Below are 26417 nucleotides of genomic sequence, written 5' to 3' on the forward strand. Positions count from 1 at the left end.
TTCTGCCTTGCCTTTCTGCCATGGTGCTTCATTGATCCAAACCAAAGCCCCAAGGACTGCAAGCAGGGGCAGTCCTGTGCCAGAGCTGGCCCTGGTTGCCCGTGCAGTTTAGCTGCTCGACAGGGCCCTGCCTGGAGAGCAGCTCTTCTGTGCAGCACCTTTCCCACCCACACACACATGGAGGGAGGGAGGTCAGTCGTTAAGTTCAGGACAAAGTGATCTGTGAGTCAGACACTTGGCCAAAGCCTCCACTGCTCCCAGCGTCTCCAAAAGCTGATGTCTCCAGCTTCCTCAGCCGTCACGAAAGGCACTCTAAAATGGTGCTGTCTGAAGGCACAGAGCTGTTGTGTCCTAAGAGAGATCAGTCTCCTGCAGCTCTGCTTTGTGGAGGGCAAACAAGACTAGGGAAGCCTGTAATAAGGCTAGAGAGAGGAAGTCTTGATCTTACCTAAAATACCCCTTTAGCATTAAAGTAAGTATTTTATCCTTACGATACCTCTTCCATTCTCCGCAGCACAATGAAAATTGAGCCACATTACCTATGCAGGGACTTTATGAGGCCACAGTCAGGTCTTTTTGCAAACAGCTGTGCAGCCTCTCTGAGCTGGAGTGGGGGAAAAGGACCCATGAACTACTTGGTAGGGACATTTGGGTGCTGAGCTGGAGGCATGTGAGAGGCCCTTGATGTCAGAAGGCTTTGCTGAGCCATGTCTGTGAAGAACCTCAAGTTGGTGTTCCTGAAGTTTTTGGATCTCTGTACATCTTTTTCCCTTCCCCCAGGAGAATGAGGGTTTCTCCTTCCCCTATCTAAAATCCAGCCTGAGTACTGCCTCTCACAGACTTGTTAGCATATGCACAAGCCTTAGTAAAGAGGAAGGCTGTCACTGCTGTAAGGATATCGGCAGCACTGATAGGAACTAGCCTTTCCAGCATAAACCAGTCTGCAGAACCCTGTTATGCGCTGTAGCTTGCAGTGTAAACTGGAACAGGATGCATCCCACCAGGAAATAACTGGTCACCACATGGACGGAGGTCTCTAGAGAGATGCAGAGAGACCTGAGTTTTCTGTATTCTTCAGGTAATGCCATTTCTCATGCAACTAAGACAGTAGCTCAGCTTCATTACTAATTTGCCCTCCCCCTTCACTGCCAATGCAACCAAATACACTGTCAGTGTCCATTCATGCCTTGGACTCTTCTAAGAGCTTGGAATAATAAATAATATATATTTTAAAAATATAAAATATGTATAAAATAAAAATAATGGCCAAAAAAGACAGTTAAGGAAGCAACTCTCTTTCTGGACGGGAATCAGGCCTTCTTTCCCTAACAGAGATAATACATGCCCCTTTTTAGTTTGTGTTGCGTTGACCACCAAGCAGAGAAGTGTCTATGCTACTACTTGGTCTGTGTGCCATCAGGGGGCTATGCTGGTAGTGTGACTGTCCTCTAGACATAAAGGCGAGCATCACCTCTTCCTCCATATTCTTTGGTGTTGATAAGTGTTGCTTGGGTTTGTCTATGAATATCCTTTCAAAGCCTGGTTTCCTCTAAACACTTATATATACATTCCCAAGAACTTTTCAGGCTAGATCTCTATTTCTTCTGCTGCTTAAGCTATCATAACCCTATACAAAATATACTCCCATGTGCAGCTGGACCTTGGAGGCCCAGCAATGGGTTGAATACTAAAGATGTGCACTTCTTCAACTGCTTGTTTTTTCATCCCTTCACTCCATTGGTTGTGCAGCTGCAAAGCAGCACTTTTAAGCAAGGGATTTTGTACCCTTTCAGTGTACACAGGCATCACCACACCCACATGGTGAGCTGGAGGTGGAAAGGACCTGCTGCATGCCTTCACTGGTGGTCTGGTCAAGCAGGCAAAGAGAGAAGCATGGATGCTCATGTCTGTGTGGATTGGGGGTGGTATAGTCAGTGTGGGCATGGAGTGGCCAGGCACACATCTGGAGAGATACCATGAAATCAGAAGATCCTGATGCACTGTCTACAGCTCTGGCACCTGATCCCTCTGTTCAGACTGACAGAGAAGCTAAAGCAGTTTTAAATAATTCACCCATACTCCAACAAAGGAAATATTTTAATTGCTTAGCTTTCAAGTCAACATAAAAATCTACATTAGTGGCCCAGTGATATGTCACAGTGATGGAAAGGTCTTATTTTTCACAGACAGGGTTTACAAGAAGCATTGACTGGCTTTGTGTCTTCTCCAGCAGATCTAGAAGGTTGTATATCATGGTTAACATGTAACTTGTGTTTTCCCACAGGCATCTAAATATCCAGAGGAACTGCTGAGATGTTCCGACAAGCCTTTTTTTCCACTCTCTTTTGTGTGGCTCTGGTTCCTCTCCATGCTCAGTTTGATGGGGATCCTGGAGATGTCAGTCCTACCTCCTGTGCAGGTACTAACCAGAAAATTTGCCTGTCTCTTTCCTTTGTAGGCAGCAATTTTACCGAAAGCAATGGCCATGCTCAGTTGTAGAACCTGCTTGCAAGGAACTGGCAATGGCATGTTACACCACTCCTGCCCCTTTGCACTCCTGGACAGTGCCCTGTGGTAGCGATCCGTCTGTAGGGAACACCGAAATTCCCATTTCTGGGTTTGCATTGGAGTGCAGAGAGGTAGAGATTGAAGAGCTAGGGTCTGTGAGTGGTGGCTTCTCCTAGCTGATGCAGTAATAAATACCAGGGAGTCTCCAGAGCTCAGCTCTGTATCCAATGTCAGAAAATAGCCCACTTTGAATTTGATGATTTCAGCACTTTTCAGTTGCAATGCAGAGGAGATGCTTTATGTGTCCAGCCTGACTTTTACAAAAAAATGGCAAGATTTTCAAGACTGATTCTGTACTGAGCAGATCTTAGGATTTTGAAGTTGTGGGAACTGGAGAGGCATCTGACCCAAATACAGATGTTATTGCTAGAACTAAGTGGGACTTGTGCTTTTTTGAGTATCACACTTGGGTACAACCTTTTTAAAAATGTTTATAAATCAGAGAGCAACCAGCAGCCTGGTGGCAGTGCATTCATTTAGTGCATAAGAGCAAAAGTCATACCTTTGCTCTTTTTTGTTCAAACCTGGCACATAGTCCTCAGTTTCCTCATTTCCTCCAGCCCAGGTGGAAGTAACTCCTGATTAGTAAGATCTGCAACTCCCTCTCAGGAAGCTGAATCTCAAGCCTCATGATGTGGTTTGCTCTCTTCACAACTCTATGTGCTGTCCTCTATGTGCTCTCTATATACGCTTCTCAGTCTGGGTTTCCGGGGGACAGTGAAGGGGGTGCAGCAGTGCATGAAGTGCTCTGACATGGTTTGAATATTGTCTCCATGCAGAAAAAAGGAACTGCCCCATCAATGTGTACTTCATCATTGACACCTCAGAGAGCGTTGCTCTGCAGACTGTGCCTATCCAGAGCCTTGTGGATCAAATAAAGCGGTTCATCCCTGTGTTCATTGATAAACTGGAGAATGAGCTCTACCAGAGCCAAGTCTACATCACTTGGCAGTTTGGTGGACTTCATTACTCAGATGTGGTGGAAATTTACAGCCCTTTAACAAGCAGCAAAGATATATACCTCCCTAAGCTGTCCGCTATTAACTACCTTGGCCGGGGCACCTTCACGGACTGTGCTATCTCCAACATGACGGAGCAGATCCAGACCCAGATGGCCTCAGGTGTGAACTTTGCAATAGTCATCACTGATGGCCATGTCACTGGCAGCCCCTGTGGGGGGATGAAGATGCAGGCTGAGAGGGCGCGAGACATGGGGATCAAGCTCTTCGCAGTGGCCCCCAGTGAGAACGTCTATGAGCAGGGACTGCGGGAGATTGCCAACCTGCCACATGAGCTGTACCGCAACAACTATGCCATCACGGAGAAAGACACCCTGAACATTGATATGCATACCATTGACAGGATAATCCAAGCTATGGTACGGACTGCCACCTGAGGTGCAGGGAGTATACCGGGGGGACAAGAGAAGCAGTGCATGGAACGGAGGGGATGCTTTCTGAGCAGCCCCATGGTGGGTTTGGCAGGGCTCTAGAGAGCACCTTTAGCAGGGAAAAACTCAGTTTTGTTTCTCTTCCTTGTCCTTTCAGTACTTATGGGCCAAGTGGAGTCCCAAGCATCTCTGATTTCTCTGGTTACCTGCTTAACCAGGACTCCTTGGTTTGTGCCTCTGTTCCCCAGCATGTCTGGGCAGGCTGCCACTCTAGTCCTGGCTCTTGCTGAAGGCCAGACCCATACCCCAGCCTGCTCCCCATCCAGGGGTGCACGGAAGAGTATGCAGTACTGAGACGTGCTCACCATCAGCGTGGTCTTTGAGGCCCCATCTGTGAGGCACTGTTAATCAAGGACTCAGCTGAGAACATCTTTAAAGCCATGGGACCTTTACCACCTCCTCTCCCTTACTGACACGCACACACCCAAGGGTATGATGCTGTTTTTGTCTTGGGGCTGACCACCTTAACTGATTTTGTTCATCCTGTTTTCTCCTTTGCAGAAGCATGAAGCCTATGGAGAGGTGAGTGAGCAGTATCTTTATGCCATTGCCACATTACTCAGGTTTAAGTTGCCTCAATTAGAGAAGACCAGCTCACACCCCGAAGTAGCAGGTCAGATTTTGCAGTGAGCTGTGTGGGATGGGTCTCCGCCCACCTGTGGATCAGTGCATAGCCTGGGAACTTGTCACCTTACCTAGTGATTAAAATTGCATACTGGACTCTTCACACTCTGCCTCCCCCTCACCTGCAATGAATTCAGACCTATTGAATAGACTCATTTCATCACTTTGGAGTCATGTTTTCTAGGTGCTGCACAAGCTGAAGCTCCCACCCTGTTGGTATCATGTAGACAGGGTTTGGCATACATACATAGGAGTGTGCAAAGCGATGCTCTAAAGGGCATGCACGTCCCCTGACAGCCCCAGAAGATCAAGCCCACACCACTTTGTCTGACGCTTAGCAGTCTTGTACTTTCAGTTTGGGTCCAGAGCCAAGCCATAATGAAAGTTCTCATGGCAACTTTCTGCTTTTAATCTAAGAGCAGCATTTTTCTGCATGCTTGTTGCTGCCTCACCTCTGACCCAGATAGAGCCATAGTAGCTTTTAGCACTGTGGTCATGGGGAGAGGTGTGTGGAGAGCCATGGTGCAGAGCTGAGCTTCTGATGTGTGCTGGCTCAGCACATGAAGCAGCCGGCACACTGCAGCATGGTTGTTACACCTCCTGTTTAATTTGTTGTATTTTAGTGCTACAAGATGAGCTGCCTGGAGATTGCAGGTCCGCCTGGTCTCAAGGGATACCGAGGGCAAAAGGTAAGTCATCCTAACCTGTGGGAAGAGAATAATGCCAGTGCCTGCCACAGGGACTGCAGGAAGCCCTAGATCCCACCTCAGCTGCAGCAGCCTTCACATGAGTACCACCCAAGTGGGAAATAACTCCCAGCATCTGCCTTGGCCTTGGGAGACTGCCATGCTGCAGTGAATGGAGCATGCAGCCAGCACTGGTGTCTCCTCATGTCCATGCAAAGGCTGATGCATTGACACTAATGCAGAGAGGCATCTGAGCATTGGCTGTGTCAGCCACAGCTTGCATCTTCAGCTCCTGAGGACAACAGAAGTGAGGCAGCAGTTGTCTCTGATTCCCCCACCCTCAGGAGCAGAGCTCTCATATGTGCATTGTGTCGCACACTCCTGTCCCCAGCTCTGTGTGCTCCCTTCCCCATACGGTCTTTCCCTGACTTCCCTAGAATAAAGCAGGTCCTGCTCTGCCAGCACACTGCTCCAAACTTGGTAGGAGCAGCCACAGTGAGGCTGACGCTCCCAGAAATTGCCATTTTCTCCCAGTCAGCACCAAGGCCTGACTTATGCTCGTTTTTTTTTCTCTCCTTAGGGTGCAAAGGGGAACATGGGTGAGCCAGGATCCCCTGGGCTGAAAGGACGACAGGTGAGTTGTGGAAAGTTCCCCCTCCACTGCACCCAGCAGTGCTGCCCCTGTGTTATCCGGGGACGCATTTCTGCTGCACTTGAGCTAACTTTTTGTGTCTTCTTCCCTTAAGGGTGACCCAGGTATTGAAGGTCCAATAGGATACCCTGGTCCCAAGGTAAGAATCCCACAGCAGGAGACTGGGCTCTTTGCATTCATTGAGTTTTGGTAAAGCAGGGGGAGCGCTGCTTCTCCCTCTCCACCTGCCCATTTCCCACCTGAGACCACTGGCACACCACTGCCTCTGCTCATGCTGATCCCAAGCACTAACACAGAGTTTTTCTTTTCTTTTTTGTCTAGGGTCTCCCAGGGCTGAAAGGAGAGAAGGTGAGAAAGAAGAGATTGAATGGCTGTCTGGGCACTTGGCAGGGCACACACAAATTTCTGTTGCAAAGAGAGACAGTTTAGCTGTAATAGGGAGAATAACAGCCCTATTAATGTGTAATTGTGGACACGAGGAGGGATTTCCAGGGGCATCCCAAAGCCTGTCTCCTTCAGCCATTGCTCATGACCTTGTGAAGTGTTGATGTTTTTACTGAACTAAGTGGGTGGGAGGGATGTAGGCAGACTGGTTGACTTCTTTTTCTTCCCCCAGGGTGAGATTGGATCTGATGGACGGAGGGTAAGAAAGGACATTTTCTAACTTGCATGTTGTTCTAGCTACCAACTCTTGAGTGTGTGTTAACAGACCACTGATCCTTCTTCTTTTCCCCCTTGATCCCAGGGTGCCCCTGGTTTGGCAGGCAGGAATGGCACCGATGGACAGAAGGTAACAGCACTGGGAGCACCCTGCAATGTTGCTCCTGATGTTTCATTTTTTTAGCGCCACCATGTCCCCACAGGTTGCTTTGTTTAACCCATCCCACCTGCCAGCTTTTTGTTCTGACTGAGGTTTCTATGAACTTATTTGCATATTATTCTTCATGTCCTGTAGAAATATTTGAGCTAGCTGGAGATTAGTTAATTCAGGTCACAGAAGTGTTATCTGTTCGTCAGCAATCAACCTCAAGCTGTAACACAGCCAGTCCTGCTGCAGAAGGCAATATGGCCAGATCATCTGGGTGTAGATATTTCATCTTGAGTGTTAGTGACCCCTAAAGGACACGTACACTGGAAGTTTCACAGAAAGTTAATTTTCAAGGCTGTTTATCATAGAATCTGGAATCTCATCTCTAAGATACTGCTTGTTCTTAATATTAAAGCCCTAAAGCCAGGTTCAAGTACCTTGTAGCAAAGTCCTTGAAATCCTCTGTCCCCTCTATGGTGAGTGTAGAGGGACATGACCTCCCTTAGATTTGCATGCCATGCGGATGTACCACAGTGGGATAGCCTAATCTGAGATTATTTCAGATAGCTTTGTCTGCTTGCCAGCACGTTGGTTTTGTTCTGCACTTTCTCACATACCCAGCCAAGTACATCTGTGAGATAATACCAGTTCTTCCCACTCCTCAAATGCCTGCTGCTAAGACACTAAAGTTTTTCAGTCCCCATCACTCTCTAGCTTGGGTGAGCTGTCTAAGTGCTGCTGGCAAAGCCATTTCGGATGGACAATAAGGGGGTCACTGCTCTCACAGCATCCATCAGGCAGCGTGGTTACTGCAGACCTCAGCTGCTCTGATGAGAGATGTACCATGGAGGACCAGCACAACTGTGGACGTGAGTGACTGCCAAATCCAGCCTCAAGGGATGTGTCCATCACCCAGAGCATGCATGCAGGATGAGTGAGCTTGAATTCACACCAACACCCATACTACTGCTCAGGGCTTTTAGATTACTTTCTCCTCCTCCATTTGTCTCTGCACACCACACTCCTGTTTAAGGAACACACATGTTATTTATTCTCTAGCTGATGACAGGTATGGTCAGCAGATTATGTTAAAAATTAGTAACTGGTAACAAGAAAACCTGTATTTTCCCTTCAGACACCTACAGCTTTTCTGTCTTTTTCTTTTGAATGCTATTTCTCCAGGGCAAGTTGGGGAGAATTGGACCACCAGGCTGCAAGGGAGACCCTGGTGACAAGGTAGGAATGCTTTACCCTTTCATTCAGCACATCACTTGTATAGCTGCTGAATGAGTTGCACATGTAGAAAGATGGCCAATGAGAGGTTACTGGCCCATTTTCCTACCGATTATAATACCAAGCCTGGGATCCCCAGAATGGGGAGCACAGCCTGATTTTTTGTGCATCCTTTCCATGGGCAAGTAAGCTGGGATTCCCCCCAGTGTCCCTCCCCTCCACACAGGGAGGCAGAGCTACTTCTTTCATCAACACTAGCAACACTCAAAAACTATTTTAGTCTCTAGAGCAACTTTCTAAGCCAGTTGATTTATTCTGCAGGGAAAATGCATATTGTTGCCACTGCAAAATATATGTTTCTTTCCCTCCCTAGGGCCCTGATGGCTACCCAGGAGATGCAGGAGACCAAGGTGAAAGAGGAGATGAAGGCATAAAGGTAAAAGTGCTCTGAACAGCTAGCAGAGAGCATGGGCAGAGGCCACTAGTGGGAACAGCTAAACACCATTAGCTGTTACAATACACCTGTATTTTCTCTTAAATCCTTCACTACTCATGGAGCCCATAGGCTCTGGGGTCTTGGTCCCATCACCAGACACAGGAGCAGAAGGAAGAGTCTTGCTGGCCGTGCTCCTTGGGCTCCTCATGGTGCACATCAGTGGTGTGCAACAACATGCTGATGATGATGCAGGCAATGACCATTGATTGATCTCTGGCTATTTCAGGGAGATCCTGGCCGGCCTGGTCGCAGCGGACCCCCGGGACCTCCAGGAGAAAAAGGAAGCCCGGTAGGTTCATGAAGCATTTGGATGTCTGCAGTGTCTTACCAGGGTCTGTTCCACATGGCATGGAGCTGCAGCAGTATCAGCTGCTGGTCACAGGGCAGGTGCAGTATAAAACTGACTGCTCGCCAACACATCCTGGTGATATGGCAAATTAGCCCATCAGTACAAGTCCCTGGGTGGTTGAGTCAGCTCTTCCACCATGCATGTCCCCACCAGTACAGTAGGAAACATCATGTGGGCAACAAGAGAGGGGACTGCACAACATCCCTGCAGCTGTCCAGAGTGAAAGGAGAATGGGTCCTGAACATTTGTCCAGAGCAGAGAAAAGCAGGCAAAATAGACTTAAGAGGATTTATCTTCCTAGCTGATCCATTGTGCTGCATCTTTCCTCCTTTTCCCATCTTCTCCTGGGTGGAAATGCCCTATTGGGCTGTGATTTACCCTGCCACAGTCTCATGACTTCCTCGGTGTTTGTGGCAGTGCCAGCGTTTGCAGGCTGTTTATATTAATCTGAGGAAGCGTTAATGATTAATTTCTCAGAAATGTAACACAGGCTTTACCCACTATAATTGACCTTATAGCAAAAGGGGTTGCTATGCTGATGGCCAGCTACTTCAGAGATAGTGGAGGAGGCTGAAATAGCCCTCTGGCTTTAGGCAGGGCTAGACAGATGCTGTAAGGAAGACTTGACAACCCTTTGCACTGCTTGATGGAGGAAAGATGACACAGCATCACGCTGCTCCAAGACTGGAGCCTGTACACATACCTTTGACATGTAGGCATGGTAGGTGTGTGGAAACATAAGTTGTGAGCTCATACACACATCCACAAGGTGTACAGCTTGACACAAGACATGAGGTGTGTGTTTGTGTGCACCTTGACCTCTCTGCTGATAAATTGTAATTTTTCTTCTCCAAGGGACTTCCAGGCAACCCTGGAGCTCAAGGGCCTGCTGGAAGAAAGGGAAGAAAAGGTGACACAGGACCTCCTGGACCCAAAGGAGAGCCTGTAAGTGTCTGAATAGCTCTCTGGACAGTGGGCACACCACAGGAGCCTGATGCAGTTTCATGGATGAGCTCTGAGAAACTGCCCCATTTAGCTTGCCTTCCCTGCCTTTTGCATTCCAAAATATGTGCAGATGCTGATCTCCTTGTCTCCCCCATCTTCCTAGAGCAGTACTTCCATAATGCTAAGCCTGATGCTAACCATTTTACCTTAGAGAAGCATCTTGTATTCCTACGTAACCACAAATACCTCTGTGGATGCCCAGAGACCCTTTGGCTGTACTTTAGCAAGTTCCCCAAACCTTTGCCTTCTCACAGGAGCTCACAGAGTCAAGATCTGGTGGCTCTTACAGTAGACCTCTCTGAAAAGGGCAGTGTCATGACATCAATGGTGCCACACAGACCCAAGCTAATGTGGTGGGGCACTGCAAAATCTGGGGAGTGGGTTGGAGGTGACATCCCTTGACAGAATCAGCAGCATGGCTCCACCAGCATGAGGAGGCCAGAGCCTGGTCAGCTTGTGTCCTTTTGCAAGATGCAGTGGGGAAAGCAACACTGAATGAGCTGGAATTAAAGCAGAATAAAGCAGTTCAGGGAATGAACCACAAGTGTTTGTGGTCAACTGCTTTTACCACCATCCTGAAAGAACAGTCTGACTGTGGCTTCCCAAAAGCCAAAGGCAAGATCCCCCAAGCAATGCCAGCATGGGCATCCCTGCTCCTCTGCTGCCAGGCACATGCTTGCTAAGGGGCCAAGGAGACATCTCTTGGGTCAGGAGGGAGAGGGCAGGGCAGCCAGGCATCACTGCTCAGGTAGCATCCACCTTTGCATCCTGTTTACATGACTTCCTGTGTCTGCCAAGGGTCGACGTGGAGATCCAGGAACGAAAGGCAGCAAAGGCACTCCTGGGGCCAAAGGAGAAAGGGTGAGTAAAGCAACTACCCAGACCATTGCAAATGACCCCAAGATGCACAGGACTGGTATGCATGATGGGCTACTGCCCAGCCAGGAACTGTCCATCCCAGTGCGCTCTGCATGTGTGCTGTGCTCCCACTGTGCCCACTGCCTGCCCTGGCAGCAGCAGGTACAGCCTTCTCTTCCAGGGCTTGATCCAGAGATGAGATGAAGGGCAGCAAAGCTTGAGGCTAAAGAGACATGTTCAGAGGGCACACTGCCCTGACACTGTGTTTCAAGCAATAAAACACCAGATTTGAGGATGGCATTGTACCTTTTCTCTCCAAGGAGCACTGCCATGCACACAGACAGCATTGGAGACATCCCTGACCAGGAATATCTTTACTCTCTTCACAGGGAGATCCTGGCCCAGAGGGTCCTCGCGGCCTGCCTGGTGAGGTTGGAAGCAAAGGAGCAAGGGTAAGCATGAAGAGGGGTTGGTGACAGCCAGGAGGGAGGGAGAGCACTGCTGCCATCTGGAGCAGATCACCTGGCTTTCTCATGCACACCTGCCTGTACCTGCCTCTGTATGTTCATGTGTCTTGCTGCTTTGCAGGGAGACCAAGGACTGCCAGGACCCCGAGGCCCTTCAGGTGCTGTGGGAGAGCCAGGCAAGATAGTAAGTCACCCTTGAGCATCTGTATGACCATGTCTTCCCTCTGTGGTGAAAGCATGCCCTACTGACATAAGCTGGCTGCACTATCCCTCCCAAGGGGAGCCTACCTGACCTTTTCCCAGGAAGTCTAAACACTATCCCAGAAGCCCCAGGTAGCCTCTGGGGCAAGGAAAAATCTCAAGACCCAGGAGTCCCTGCTTCTCCATCACTCCTGGTCCCAGGTGTTCCCATGACAATATGGAAGGCACCCTCAGAGATGGTCACAGGGCAAGGGAAGATGTGGGTTCCTGGGCGCCCATTTGTCCTGGGTCTGTGGTTAGTCCAGCACCATGGCAGTAGTGACATGACATCCATGTGGCTCCATGGGATGCGGAAACCCAAGTGCTGAATCAGCTACTATCACAGTAACTTCACTGGGAGGGGAGATGATCCTGCAGCATCATCTCAAGAGTTGGGTTCTCCAGCACAGTCTCCTATGCAGCCAGGTTGCTGCAGGGAACATCCTCACCCGCTCCCTCCAACACTATCCTGCAGGGATCACGTGGGGACCCTGGTGACTTGGGCCCAAGAGGTGACACTGGACCACCAGGACCAAAGGTAAAGTACCTGAATGCAACTCTGCATTTGAAAGGGTATTTTTGTGTGCTTTCCCCATTCCCCCCACCCCCCCAAAAAAGGCAGTTTCCATTGCAGAAACTTGTGTGCTTCAGAAACTGAATGGCTCAAAGTTGAGCCTCCCTATGGGGCAGAGGTGTAGGTCGTGCTCTGGTCAAGGCAGCTATGATTACATCCCTCACTCTGCACAGATTCAGGGCTGTCCCTGGCACGCAATGTCCCCAAGACCCTGTGAAGCTTCACTCCACACAGCCACTCCCAGTGTTTCAGGGCCAGCTGCAGAAGTCATGGTTCCTGGTGGTGTCTCACCCCAAGAGGGGATGAAAACAGCTCTGGCTGTTGCTGGCATTGCCAGGTCTGAAAGGCTGGGTTTGGTTTCTGACAGGTCATTTTTTTTCTACCAAAGGGTGACAGAGGCAGACCTGGCTTTAGCTACCCTGGACCCAGAGGACCACAGGTAAGTATGTCTTGTCCAGTGCAGACATACACACCACAAGGAAGCCTGTTTCAGTGGAGGTTGCTGTTGATGCTGAGCAGCCTGGGATAACTGGGAAGGAAGAAGAAAAATGGTCAGGGTCACAAAAAAGTGAAGTCCACAAAGCAGGAGAGGGAGTTGAACACCAGGACTGAACTTGGCTGTGGCTCCATCAGCCTTGTGGCAAAGGTGCTGGGGACCCCAGCCTCAACAGCGGAGATGGGGAGGTAGCTGCACCCACCACCCCAACCACCAGCCTGAAGTTACACCTGCTGTTTAGCTTTGTGCCCCTCACTTTGGATGTATACTCCAGACTTTGGATGTATGCAGGCACAGTGGGGGCCAGTACCAGTTGGGTGTTGACCTCTCCCTCCTCTCCCTTCACAGGGTGACAAGGGTGAGAAGGGGCAGCAGGGACTGAAGGTGAGTGTGTCTGTCCCCGTCGCCTGTGAAATGCTGAGTAGCTGTTGCCTGACCCTCCGGGTGCATGGCTGAGGACCGTGTCCTGCTGGCAGCTGCCCTGGCTATTCCCTGCAACCGCAGAGCCTGGATGTTTCTTCCAAGCCCATCTCCTTTTGAAACCATCTGAAATACGCTTTGCAAAACTTCTTTATTCTTAGTTAATGCCTATGTAAACACCATTTCTTTGCTCTATGCTGAGCTGCTGGTTTAGAAAGTGGTCTCCTGGGCTAGGCAGGCATGTGTTTTTGACAGGCTCATAGCAGTAGTGCCTCTGCCTGAGCACATCCAGATGTGCTGCATGATGGATCTGTTTCTCCTTCCATTGAGCAGGGAGGAAGAGGTGAGCTTGGACCAAAGGGAGTGCAAGGGACCAAAGGCGAGAAGGGGGAACCGGTAAGCAGACTTCCCATACTGCCCACAGGGTCAGTGTCCCCCTCCCACACCCCTGCCAGGTGTGCTGGGGACAATGCTGCCCACTCTCCTGCGTGCCCTGTGTCCCCAGGCTCAGCTGTGGCAGGCTGGTGACCACACTTAGCAGGGCTGTGCCTGATGAAGGGGTCAGGAGGATCCCCAAACACCAGCAGCTGTCTTTCCAGCCTTGCAGGGAAGTATTTGACCCTGCTTTGCTTCTTCCCCAGGGTGATCCTGGCCCAGGAGGTGAGCCTGGACCCCGTGGTCCAACTGGTGAAGCAGGCCCTGAGGTACAGTACCAGCCATTGTGTCTGAGCAAATGCTACAGCTCCCTCCTCTCCTTCCCACATCTCCTTGATGCTTTAAAGCCCAGAGGACTCCAGTGGGTGTCTCTGCAGCAGGGTTTGCTGGAGGGGACATCAGCTGCCAGACGTCTGCTAGCTCCCAGCCAGGCTTTCATACCCTTCCAGTGGCAGACCTCTGCAAAAAGCCATGTTTTTGATGGCTCTGACGTCTAGTTTCCAAAAAGGGAATTTATGGGAAAACCGTACCTGAAACCCTGTGCTCTTTTTACAGGGGACCCCCGGCCCACCAGGAGATCCTGGCCTGACTGTAAGTAGCACTGGTCTGGAGCCCCTGTGCTCTTCTTCCAGGGTCAACCATGGCTTTGCCATGAACAGCCTGAGAACAAAACAAGGCATCAGGTCCTGCTGCTGCCCAGCAGAAGTGGCCTGAGGCTTCCCATGGGAGCCAAGGAAAGAGGGAGGGGGCTGGCTGGGTGGGAAGGGAAAGGGGAGCCTTTCCCTTAGAGGGGACAGATGCTGTGTAAGGGAGGGAGGCATTCACCCTGCACCCCTTTGCTGGCAGGACTGCGACGTGATGACCTATGTGCGAGAGACGTGCGGATGCTGTGGTGAGCAGACCATCAACTCTCCCCAGAGCAGGGGAACGACCACTTGAGGAATAGGGAAACTGGTCACCAGGGGCTGCCTCCTTCTTTGGGAGCTCTCTCGAGGGAGCTTTGCTCTGTGAGCTGCCCTTTGCACTGAGCCACTGGTACAGTAGGCTCTTTGCTGTTCTGCACAGTGCTACATCCTGCAGAGGAGACACCATGGGAAGTCGTTCCTTCTTCACCCTGGTCCAAGCCCACCACTGAGTACAGTGGCACTGCAGGGACAGCCTGTCTTACCTCCCAAAATTTAGCTCTGCCATCGCAGGAACAGTGAGCTGTAATATAGACCTGCATGGTCCAGATGATAGGATAGAGTGTATTATACAGCAATATTAAAAAGGTTTATTTCGATATATATCACCAGAAAGATGCATGTAAAATCCTCCCTATGCTGCTGTCTGTGGGCAGCACCACAAACACTGTGGATGCTTGGTGTGATGCTAATTGTCTCCATCTTCCCATAGATGGTATCTTCTGCCCTGGTGACTTTTGTTCCCATCACCATTGACCTTTGTGTTTTCCTCCTTCTGTGCCTCTGCCCAGACTGTGAGAAGCGCTGTGGTGCCCTGGACATCATGTTCGTCATAGACAGCTCAGAAAGTATTGGCTACACCAACTTCACCCTGGAAAAAAATTTTGTTGTCAACGTGGTCAGCCGGCTGGGCTCTATTGCCAAAGACCCCAAGTCACAGACAGGTCTGGACTGTGTAGGGACAAAGTGGGTCATGGGGAAAAGAAAAGGGTCTGGAATCCCTCCAGCTTCCACATTTGTCTATAGCTGCCCTGGGCTGCAATCCATTTGTCCAGCATTTTCACAGCAGTTTCTGCTCTTCCCTCTTCCCTTCCCAGCTTTGTAGGCCAATCAAGCAGCTCTTTGCTGATAGGAAAGTTTGCTGACTTTCTCCACCTTTCACTGAGGATGCAAAGCCAAGTAATGTGACACTTCATTGGCAGGTGCCCGTGTTGGGGTGGTGCAGTACAGTCACGAGGGGACCTTCGAAGCCATCAAGCTTGATGATGAGCGCATTGATTCACTGTCGAGCTTCAAGGAAGCAGTGAAGCGCCTGGAGTGGATTGCTGGAGGCACCTGGACACCGTCTGCTCTTCAGTTTGCCTACAACAAGCTCATCAAAGAAAGCAGGCGAGAGAAAGCCCAAGTGTTTGCTGTGGTGATCACAGATGGGCGCTACGACCCCCGGGATGATGACAAGAACCTAGGGGCTCTTTGTGGTAGAGATGTGGTTGTCAACACCATTGGCATTGGAGACATGTTTGATCAGCCAGAACAGAGTGAGACCCTGGTCTCCATTGCCTGCAATGAACCCCAGCGAGTCCAGAAGATGAGGCTTTTCTCAGACCTAGTGGCAGAGGAATTCATTGACAAGATGGAGGATGTGCTCTGCCCAGGTCTGTACCTGTTCTTACTGGAACTGGAGTTTTCACCCTCCAGGGTTTGGGTTGGGGGGGCATATATAGTGCATAGCAACAATTGCAGAGGCACTGTGTGCCAGCAGGTTGGCCAGTAGCTCATAAGCTGGCTTATTCATGTGGGGGGCTGACCTTTATGTAGCCCTGGATAAACAGTCCTTCCTCAGATATGGGCCAGCCTTTTGGGGCAGTCCTTTGGAATCCTTTCCCCTTGTAGAAGACTTCCTCCTGCCACCCTGACTGTGCAAGCCATGAAGGTGTCTTGCAGCACATCACTCAGTTTTCCTCGTTTATTTCCTTCCAGATCCACAGATCGTCTGCCCTGAGCTGCCTTGTCAGACAGGTAAAAATTACAAGTAGCTTCATGCTGTCTGCACAAAGTGATAGGTCTGGGAGAGAGTGCACAAGGCTCAGGAGTGGGAGGTGGGTGTGCAAGCCTGTTCATTCCCTTTGGATGGCAGGTGTTTGGGAAATAGTGTTACTTTACATGAGGAGGGGCTCCAGGTTTTCATCTCCTGCTTTTTTGCCATCTCAGTTCTTTGCACAGGTAGGTACACCATATTAGTGCACCATATTAGTACACTGTATTAGTGCACCAGCATGGTTCAGCCCTGATATTTGTTCCTGTCCCAATTCCTAGAAGCCACCAGGTTTTGACCTCCAACTCAGCAATCAATTTCTCACTTGTTCCATGTCTCTATTGTACATCAAGTCAAAACTCCCTTGCTAAACTCTCCCACCTATGTGACCTTAAAAATGCAGAGCCCAGCCTGCAGCACTGGGCAGGATGCTCCTTGGGAGTCACAAGGGCAGAGCAGGGGGTAGGGACTGTTTGGAAAATGGCACCATAGTGGATCCAAAGCTTTGGCTTCTCTAACGCTGGCTGTATTTAATTAACAATTAACTCAGGATGTTGGATTAAAGGAGAAAAGGCTGTAAGGATCCTCTGGTATAAAGGAGATGGCTGCTGTTTGCTGCAGGTAGCTTTACTCAATCCCATTTTGCTTGTGAAGGGGCAGATCTGCAACCTGAATTCCTAGAGATCCTGTCTGTCTGAGTCTCTGTGCCTGTTTAAATACAACAGATGCACTATTTGCTGATATACACAAAGCCTATAGGGCACAAAGTTTTGCTAGTTCTTGCAATTTTTATTTCTACTCTTGCCATGAATGTTTTTGTCTAAGTCCTCAGCTTCAACTCACTATTATACAGAATCTCAAATTTCATTTTCAAAGTCCCTTCATTTCCATACAAAACAAAGGAAAACCGGTCCAAGGATGCTTAGAAACCTGAAGACAGAAAAGCTATAATTATTCCCATCTAAAATCTCTCACTAGTATTATGAGTATTTGCACCTGGCCATGCAGATAGCCCAATGTCCAACCATGATGCTGAGCTATCCACACAGGCTCCTCTGCCGTGTCCTCTGAGGAGCTTTGTCCTGCAGATCTGTGCACAAGGAGGCGACTTCCCCATGCCACACTGGTGACTTCTCAGGTGTCTTCAAAGCTTTTGGTCTTTGCAGCCGCCCCATTTCTGAGGAACACTGCAGGTGCACTCATGTTCTCCTAGGCTTGGGCCACCAAAGCTGTCCAAAGCAAGGTGAAGTTGGTGGTCCTTTCCCTGTAGTGCACTTGGGTGTTTCTGTTCCTGATGCAAGGTGAGAACAGGTTGCTGATACCTGACAGTCCTGGGTACCAGAGCAGAAATGGCTTGAGGAGGCACCTGAGAGGGGGGTCTCTCTTGGGCAAATACCTCAAGCCATGCCATAGACATGCCAGGTCACATGCAGGCCCTATACCTGCACCCCAGAGGACATGGGAGGTGGAGTGATACCCAGGGATTCTGGGGCCTTTGGGCAAAGCGCCTTCCACCTGCCACACCCAGATGGTCCATAATGATTGCTGTCATTGTTTAGAAGGATTTGCAATGATCACACTTGCCTAGTAGCAAGGGAACGTGTTGGAAGGGATGTGACATAAGGCAATGTGACAGAGCCTGGAGCTTCTCTGCTCAGTGCTCAGCTTCCTCTGGTTCTCTGAGGACATCTCAAGAGCTGGTGCCAATTCACATGCAAACCCTTTGGCTGGAGATGGTGCCCTTCACAGGGTATGTGAGTGAGCTTTGTGTAGATCCAATGTGTGTCCAGTCATAGACTGGTTTAGGTCAGGGAGGCAGCTACACCCAGCCCTGTTCTTGGTCCATTGCTGTCAGGGTTGAAGGCTTGGCACCTTAAGGAGCAAATCAATTGCTCATGCCAGGTACCCCAGCTCCAGCCTGGGTATTGTCAGCAGAGCACAGAGAGGGACATGTATTTATACCCTGGCTTCCTCCCTGCTGCCCTGTAAAAACAGGGACTTCACCACTTCATGTTCACACCTGTAGGTGAAGGTGTGCTACCTCAGTACTTTGCCTAAGGAAATCCAGGTTTTCCTGTTTTCAGGGCAGACCCTTTTCTCCATGATACCGCCCATCAATTACTGCAGTGCTAACAGGATGCGGGAGTGTTAAATGGGTTAAATGCTGAGCAAATCTGAACTGACTGCTTGCTTCAATAGAAATTGCATGGTGCTCTGTGACACTGTTTCTAACCCATGCAAAAGGCTTTGAGCTTTGGTATGTTATTTGAATTTAAGTTCAGCACAGCCAGGTGGAGACAGAGGCTCTCAGAGTCCTGGCTCACCTGGACACTGCACAGGGGCATTGCACACCTCAGGGCAGTGACTCTAGCCAAAGCACAGGGGCTGAGTGCCAGGCAAGGAGTCCACATAATGCTGTCTCTTAGATGTCTTTCTGGCTGTACAGCATCATGTATACAGTTTGCACATAGCAGAGTTCAAAGCTACATGATGGCTGAAGCCCATACGCAGAAAGAAGGTGGACCCTGTGGCCCTCTTCCTCAGTGCTGCTCTTTCTCCATCATGCCTATGCTGGATGAGTGGGAAGGAACTGGGCAGTTAAGGTTTCATTTAATTTTCTGATGTCTCTTGGTTGATGTGTGATTGGTTTTGGCACAAATCCCATGGTTCCTCAGACGTAAAAGTTGCAGAAAGGTTTAAAATCTGGCTTTGGTCTTTACTTCTCTGTCCCTCATTAGCCTTGTTCTTCTCTGGTGCAGTGCACGTAGGAAAGCCAGGTAGCATTCAGAGACGCAGCAGTTGCTAGCAAGCCCTGAAAATATTCTTTTGACGCTCACTTGCAGATTACAGGAACCCTGGGAACGTAAACCCACTTATTTTCCGCCCCATGGAAGAGGGAGTCAACATAGATTTCCCCAGCACCATACATTCGATCGCCCAGTTCCTAAACTCCACGCGGGAAACCCAGGACCCCAGCATGTACACCCAGCTGGTGGCCACTTTGGCCTTTACCGCCGAAAAAGCCAAGTTTGCCACTGGAAATGAGCGGCAAGAGTGGATGGACTTGTTCATTGACACCTTCAAAATGGTGCACAGCGAGATTGTGGGGGACCCAGAAACCGTGCTAGGGCTTTGCTGATATCTCTGTTAGAGATCACATGAAGTGGGTGGAGGCAGAGGCTGAGTGGAGGTGGTAATTGTCTTTCCTTGAGTGCCTGTTTGGCAGAGGGGACAGGTACATTGGTAGATGCTTCTAGTTTAGGATAAACACAGGCAGTGAAACAGCTTGGTTGTGCTTAGCCAGGGATATGACACAAGGGGCAGTCCTCTCTGGCTTGGCTGGCTGATGAGCATGGCGGCTTTCTCCAGTGATGTCAAGAGATGCTTTTGTTTTACCCACTGCTTTTCTGCAGACGAGTTGCATTGCCTTGGTCTCTGAGCCAGCCATGCTGCTCCCCTCCAGCCCTCCCGTGCTCCAACCCTGCTCTGGCAGGTTAGTGTGTCCCAGCCCTCAGCTGTACATGAGCACCAGGCTCCACCAAGGAGACTGCTGGCATGCACGTGGGCTGAGGGCCAGAGCGAGCTCCTAATTTGCGGAGAGCCTAACTATGCTTTTCTCATGCCTTCCTACATATGCATTTGCTGACCACTTCTGAAGTATCTTCTGCATCCTCTTGCTGCGTTAGAGTGAGGGCTGTCTTCAGGTGCTGCAAACCATTTGTGTGGCAAGACTGGCAAAGCAAGGTGCATCTCCTCTCACTGCAGTGAGTGTCTCTGTACAACCATTCAGTGGGCAGCTGGGGATACTGAGGGAAGAGAACAAATAGTACGGGAGAGGGAGCAACCCTGGCTTTCCATCAAGAGCACACAAAACCTGGAGAGTGCTTCTCTCAGAAACTGTATGAGCTCCCTCTGCCTTTTTCTCTGCTTGTACATTTGTGTTTCTTCTGTCTTAATTAGCAATGTGTACCTGTTCATATCCAAGAGGCAGAGGTTATGTAGGACCAGGCAGTTCAAAGCAAAAATCCATGACTGCACAGTCAAACCTCTGTGATACATTACATGAGCTATTTAAAAGCAAGTATTTAAACTTGTAGTATAACCCATTCAATCCATACCCAGTCCTAGTTTGGGCCAGCGAGACTACAGACCCACCACTTGCGCTGAGGGTACATGTTTTTAGACAAGAAGTGATATATCCATGAGCTCATCTGCCCCTGGTTTTTACAAAAATTCAGGCAGGTGACTGCCTCCAGAATAACTACTGCCCTTTCAAGTTGTAAGAAGAGAAAAGAGTATTTTGTGTGCAGGCACAAGAGTAGAAGTGTTTACTGCCATCAAGTGAATTTTGCAGCCTCTCTAACTGACATGGTATTATTGCAATAAAGTATGCTGAGCAAATGTCATATTTAATGGGCAGAAGGGAGAGGTATGGTCTTCAAAAATGTGGTTGGGCTGTAATGTTTCCAGGTGTGCAATGTGGACCCAATTTCCAAGCTCAGGCATGGGAATTTGAATGAGGAATTTGCCCACTGCAACTTCTTGCAGTGTTTTCAACATCTGGGGCTTGCCAGACTAGGCTAGAAGCCGCGCAGTGACAGGTATGCAGGGATGTGTTTCTGTTGCTCAGCACACATGCAGGCCAGACGTGCTGCATAAAAACAGTCTTTCTCTCAAAGTTTCAGCACTTTTTGCTTCTAGTCTATAGGGACATGGACCTCAGAGAACTCTGCTGTTGGCATATAATGGAGGAGATTTGTTCAGAGAGCTTTAAATGGTGTGCTCAGAGTTTTAGGTGAAGGCAAAGTAATGAGGATCTGCCTGTGTCTCAGTCCATATGCTAGCATCTGGTTGTAATCCACATAATTCAAGATAGTCTGTGCAAAGCCAAGCTCCCTACCCTGTTTTTAATTTTACCCCAAAAGTAGCATGTGACTTAGCCTGCTGGGATGTAAGAAAGAAGATTGAACTCAGAGTAATTAAGCTGCCCCAGCCATGATGCTAGAGGAAAAGCCCCAAAGAAACAGTGATCTGACAAGAACATCTTAGGTCTGGGACATCTTGCTGAATGAGACAAGGATTTGGCAAGACTTCAGCAAAGGGGGTTTAGACGTCATCACACAGTGGATGTTTAGTTCATTTCCTTTGGAAATATTTCCTAGCAAAGCAGTGCAACATTGGAAACAAACTTTTTTACTTCTCAAAAACCTTCAGCTCATTATGGAAACAAAAAAAAAAAAAAAAAAAAAAAGAGAGAGAAAGAAGTCTTTGCCTGAGCAGTATTTACATTGGCCCTTGTTAGACAGAGGGAAGTGGATGTAGTGGTGGTTTGCTAACATAATCCTGGCTAATCCCTCTGGTAAAACCAGATAGATTTCATTACAGCAGCAGTTCCTTCAGTGAAGCTCTTGGGCAAAGAAAGGGCACAGATCAGGGGTTGGGTCCACACCTCCCCAAAGACACAGGAGGGGTTGTGAAAGGGAAAGGACCCAGAAAGGGCTAGGAGGCCAGTCCCCATCTCACTGTCACTTTCATTTCTGCTGTCAACACTGTGAAACAATAGAGGAAATGCAAGTTATCCAGGTTTTAGAAGAAGCAGGAACATGATGTGAATGGGTGCACGTAACTAGATGGGTTTCTAATGGCAGTAAAATCGATGGTGTTTCTGCTTTTTGTGCTACCGTTTTTAGATGTCCTCAGCTGTGTCCTAGCATATGCTATGCAGTACAGTGAGCTGCAGGCATTTGTGACTTGCTGTAAGCCGCGTGAGAAGGACTGGTGCTCCAATTTTAATTATGATGTGAAGATTTTAGTTGGCCTAATTCATGGTGGTGCCTTTGAGAGCTTATCTCCCAGTTAAGGACAAGAGTCTTGTTCCTTGCTGCAGGAAAGGCCACTTGGGTCCTCAGACTCCCAGAAACAGGAACAAGCTTCAACTGAAGCATGACACTGAACAGGAAAAACCCAAAGTTGTGCTGCACTGCCTTGTACCTGTTATGTTCCCATGGGATAACTCGTACATAAAGGCATCTTATCACATAGCTTGAAGGCAGCCCTCCCCAACCATGAGGGCTGAGCAGCAACGGAGTAACTCAGAAGTTCTCCTGCAGTAAAGGCTTCCTGGAGAGCCACACATTCATTACACTCTCACTGAAGCTCCATGGAGTGGTGCTGCTCTCAGCCATGGTCTGCTTAACTAGAAGCTCTTAAGGCTTGCTTTGGGTCATGCGGGAGGCGGGTCAATCTTGCTTGTTGTCTCAAGAAACATGACTGCATATAGACAAGTGTCAGGGGAGACAGACTGGTAACACTCTCAAACATGATATGCAGCCATTACTCCCACGCACTCGCTTCCACCTGCTTTTGCAGACCCCTGTGTAGATTTTGGACTGTGTGGTTACAAGGGGCATATCTGCCTTCCTTCCCCCACTCCATGACTGCACAGAGCTGGTGAGGACCAGTAGTGCAGGTGCTGCCAAGGCAAAGTATCCTTCTGGCAGCAGCGCCTGCACACTGGGAACTGCAGCATCAATGTACTTTTAGAGAACATTTCTCAAGGAAGGTGGGGTAGAGGTGAGTACTTAAGGCAGTATCTTTACTGCCTTAAAGGAGTGAAGTATTTCAAACTGTGATATTCAGAAAGCCCATGGGGGAAAAAGCATTGCTTTGAGATTTGTTTCTACTGCAGTCAGAACTGGCATTGCAGAAGCCTATTGTTCCCAGTAAGACAACATCCCGGAAGCTCTATTCAAGGCATGCCATCGTTGTAGATATGTTTTACAGTGTGAACTAAGGAGAAATGCCAATCTACAAGGTCAGGGAACATGATACAGAAACAACCATGGACTTTTGCAATGTCCAACGAGTTAGGTTAAGCCACAAGTCCCAGCAGAAGTTCCTACATCAGGTTTGACTTTTATCATAGATGGATGGATGGAAGTGGTGCCAAATAGTCTGTGAGTGCAATGATATGCACCATCACGCCTTCTGCTACACTATCTTGTGCTGTGGGATTCACGTTTCACACTGTCTCTGTAGTCTCAAGAGTGCATATATCTGTTTTGCTGAAAATATAACTTTGCAGTTTGCTGAATGTTAACTACACACATAGTACTAATGTACTAAACAGTAAGTTTACTCACTGAGAATTTACAATACTGAGCATTCGCTGCTCAGCTCATACAAGGAATTATACCAGTTCAGCACCCTGCCATGCTTAATCCAGATCTAACAGCATTCAGCTCTTGTCAAGTTGGATTTGCTCACAGGACAGAAATTCAACCTAATGTGATACTCCTATCCCAAAAGTCACCCTTTGTTGCCAGAAACGGATGCTCAAGCTGGGGTTGCTCCAGAATGTCCCACTCCTTTCCAGTCACACAACACAACATGACATTAGCTCCAGGACTTTCAAGATCCGGTCTTAAAGGCACAGAATTGATTGACAGAATTGCAGACCATTGCCCTGCTGCCACCTCAGGGGGCGCCAGCCGCAGCATGTACATCACAAATCAATACTGCTGTTGCAATCGTATTCCTGACTGGTGCTTTCAGCAGAGAGGGAAACTCAAGAAGAAGAAAATTCAACAGTTCAGTAATGGAAGTGTTTCTCGCAGAAGCAGTGCATGCAGAGGAACACCAAATGCAATACACATAACTACTGCAAAGGAATGAAATAATGGTCCCTAATTAACAGCTGTCTCCAAAGATTGCTATTTTCTTCTCCTTTTTCTTCTGAGTTCATTCACTGTGTGTATTCAAATGCCCACATGCCCACTTTGTGGACAGGTCCTGTTCTGAGTGACTGAAGAACAATGTCCCACTGTGTTTCACTCAAATATTGATCTGTTATGTATTACAAATGCCGCTTTACTACATACAGGTACATCAACAAGGATAGTCTTGTTTTCCAACCATATGACCCAACCCTTATGAGCTCTTCGGGAATTAGTGATTGCTGATTAAACTAATCTGGGTGAAAGGTATGAAAACAGCTTTCATCCTACAAATCTGTGTATGAAAAGTAACTCTGAAAGTAAACCATTCTCTAGAAGTAACCAAGAGGTTTGCAGACACTGCCTGACACTAATCTCTGGATATTCCTGTTACAGATAAGAGCTGGGCACTGCTGTAAGAAGGTGGATGTTATTCTGGGACTGAAATGCACAAACCTCTCACAGGCCCCAGAATTAACATTCATTAAGACCTAGTGTCCAAGATCTGAGGGAATCAGAAGCCAATATGAAAGACAGGCTTTGGCAGCAGAGTGGGGCTGGTCCTTCTTTGGACAAAGATGCACAGGTTCCAACCTACACTGCCTGAAGCAAGCCCCAACCTTATCCTGTAGGCTTTCTTATGCTCCCAACTCTTGTATTCTTCTTTCTCCTGCAGAGCTTGCAGTGGCCCAGTGCACACAGCGCCCTGTTGACGTCGTTTTCTTGCTTGATGGCTCTGAAAGGATTGGGGAGCAAAATTTCCACAGGGCCCACCACTTTGTGGAGGAGGTGGCCCAACAGCTCACGTTAGCCAGGAGCAACAGTGACAACATGAATGCCCGGATTGCACTGCTGCAGTATGGCAGTGAGAGGGACCAGGATGTGGTCTTCCCACTGACCTACAACCTGACGGAAATCTCCAATGCCCTAGCACAGATCAAGTACCTGGACTCATCCTCCAATATCGGGTCAGCCATCATACATGCCATCAACAACATTGTGCTCAGCCCTGGAGATGGGCAGCGACTCGCCCGGCGCAATGCTGAGCTCTCCTTCGTCTTCATCACTGATGGCATCACAGGAAGCAAGAACCTCGAGGAGGCCATCAATTCCATGAAGAAGCAAGATGTCATGCCCACAGTAGTGGCTCTTGGGAGTGATGTAGACATGGATGTCCTGCTGAAGCTTGGCCTCGGGGACCGGGCAGCCATCTTCCGGGAGAAGGACTATGACAGCCTCTCCCAGCCCAGCTTCTTCGACAGGTTCATTAAGTGGATATGTTGAATGAAGGAAGTGCACATGTCCTCCTCTCACCAGTATACACACCCTGATATTATCTGTTTTGTTTTCTTCCTTCTGTATGGTTGCTAGCAACTCTGAGCTGGCCCAGAACAGCTGCCCTCTGGGTCCTTCTTTCTAGCCAAAATCCAGAGCTTTCTTTTTATTTTCATGATGAAAAGTCACGTATCTTACATTTATGGTGCTAATTAAAACCAAGACCAAAGCAGGATACAGAGCCATGAGACATACTTCTGTAAAGCTTTACACACACTAAGCCATGCCTTTCTTATGTACTGTAATCCTAGGAGGGCTTGTCAAAGAAGTGAGAAACCTTTCCAGTGTAGCAGGACAAATGATCATCTCTAGCTTTCAAAAACTCTCAGTATCCCTCAGTGTCCTTGTAAGGAGCTTTATGGTTGTGACAACCCCTGTTCTTTAGCAAACCGTTTTTCAGATTATCTCATCTTTTCTGTTCTCTCGGTACTTCTGCCCTGAGAGAACTGAGTGAGTTTATAGCACACAACATGCTGCTTGAAATGGTCAGCGACTTATTTTCCTTTTGTGTGGCCCTTGGTGGCTTGTTCCTCTTTCCTGGGAGCAATGGGATGGTGAGAGGTTTTGATGCCTTCTACAGTTGTCTGTAGATGCTCCTTCTGAGGCTCTATCTATCCGAAATTTCACAGATCATCTTTCAGATTTTAATTTTTCTGTGGGCCATGTCTCCCTTGCTTCCTTCTGCCATTCTGACTTTCATCAGAACCTGTTCATTTATTACTGCACCCAAAATTCTGGCTGAGAGGAGCAGCATGCCTCCCAGCATCTCACAAAATACTGGGCAGCCACTGGAGCTGCCTCTCTGTCTTCCCAATGCACTTAAAGCAACCATGGTGCCTTCTTCCCACTGGTATCTGCTGAGCAATGCCCAGATTTTAACTTGAATTGTGCTGTCTGCAAAAATAAACAAATAAACTCTTTTCACCCTATCCTGAAAAAAAGCCTCTTTATTCTGTAGTTTCTCTTCTTTCTTTAATTATTTTTAATGAGCAGCTGATTCTCCTGGTGCTAAGCTGGTGAGTCCAGATAAGTTTGTATTCTGCCTCTCCTCACAAGGAGGAGAAGGCCAGGGGTCCTTGCAGCACAGGGGTCATGGGGCACTGCTGAGGACCTGAAGAACCACAGGATGCTGATAGGGCCTCTCCAGCTCTCCCTGCTGTCTCCAGCAGTCCCCTTGCAGACCTGTTCCTCTGCCCCCTGGCCCTGCACCCCCAAAGTGCTCATCAAACTGTGGTCCCTCAGCATGACAAAGACCATGTCTTCATTCCTCACCTGCTTCATATTCCTC

The 26417-nt window shown here is 48.7% G+C and overlaps 1 protein-coding gene across 2 annotated transcripts in view; it reads left to right on the forward strand.

Annotated features, from left to right (window-relative positions):
• The window catches only part of COL6A2 (collagen type VI alpha 2 chain), a 28401-nt gene extending 2343 nt beyond the window's left edge, over nt 1-26058 (forward strand). Inside the window, exons 2-28 of one of the 2 annotated variants that reach the window (XM_064452222.1) lie at nt 2285-2419; nt 3348-3946; nt 4520-4540; nt 5266-5331; nt 5909-5962; nt 6075-6119; nt 6302-6328; nt 6597-6623; nt 6726-6770; nt 7971-8024; nt 8395-8457; nt 8744-8806; nt 9722-9811; nt 10670-10732; nt 11119-11181; nt 11318-11380; nt 11912-11974; nt 12399-12449; nt 12855-12890; nt 13260-13322; nt 13568-13630; nt 13917-13952; nt 14208-14253; nt 14836-14988; nt 15247-15699; nt 16025-16063; nt 18923-24437. In XM_064452222.1, coding sequence (XP_064308292.1) covers nt 2314-2419; nt 3348-3946; nt 4520-4540; nt 5266-5331; nt 5909-5962; nt 6075-6119; nt 6302-6328; nt 6597-6623; nt 6726-6770; nt 7971-8024; nt 8395-8457; nt 8744-8806; nt 9722-9811; nt 10670-10732; nt 11119-11181; nt 11318-11380; nt 11912-11974; nt 12399-12449; nt 12855-12890; nt 13260-13322; nt 13568-13630; nt 13917-13952; nt 14208-14253; nt 14836-14988; nt 15247-15699; nt 16025-16063; nt 18923-19218 — 2748 coding nt within the window. In that variant the 5' untranslated portion in view covers nt 2285-2313 and the 3' untranslated portion in view covers nt 19219-24437. Of the gene's footprint in view, nt 1-2284; nt 2420-3347; nt 3947-4519; nt 4541-5265; nt 5332-5908; nt 5963-6074; nt 6120-6301; nt 6329-6596; nt 6624-6725; nt 6771-7970; nt 8025-8394; nt 8458-8743; nt 8807-9721; nt 9812-10669; nt 10733-11118; nt 11182-11317; nt 11381-11911; nt 11975-12398; nt 12450-12854; nt 12891-13259; nt 13323-13567; nt 13631-13916; nt 13953-14207; nt 14254-14835; nt 14989-15246; nt 15700-16024; nt 16064-18922; nt 24438-24470 lie in introns of those variants that run through there. The other variant, XM_064452221.1, reaches the window with a different exon arrangement.
• Nucleotides 26059-26417: the final 359 nt, after the last annotated feature.

This window comes from Phalacrocorax carbo, chromosome 5 (genome assembly GCF_963921805.1).
Source record: "Phalacrocorax carbo chromosome 5, bPhaCar2.1, whole genome shotgun sequence".
NCBI classification, from domain to species: domain Eukaryota; kingdom Metazoa; phylum Chordata; class Aves; order Suliformes; family Phalacrocoracidae; genus Phalacrocorax; species Phalacrocorax carbo.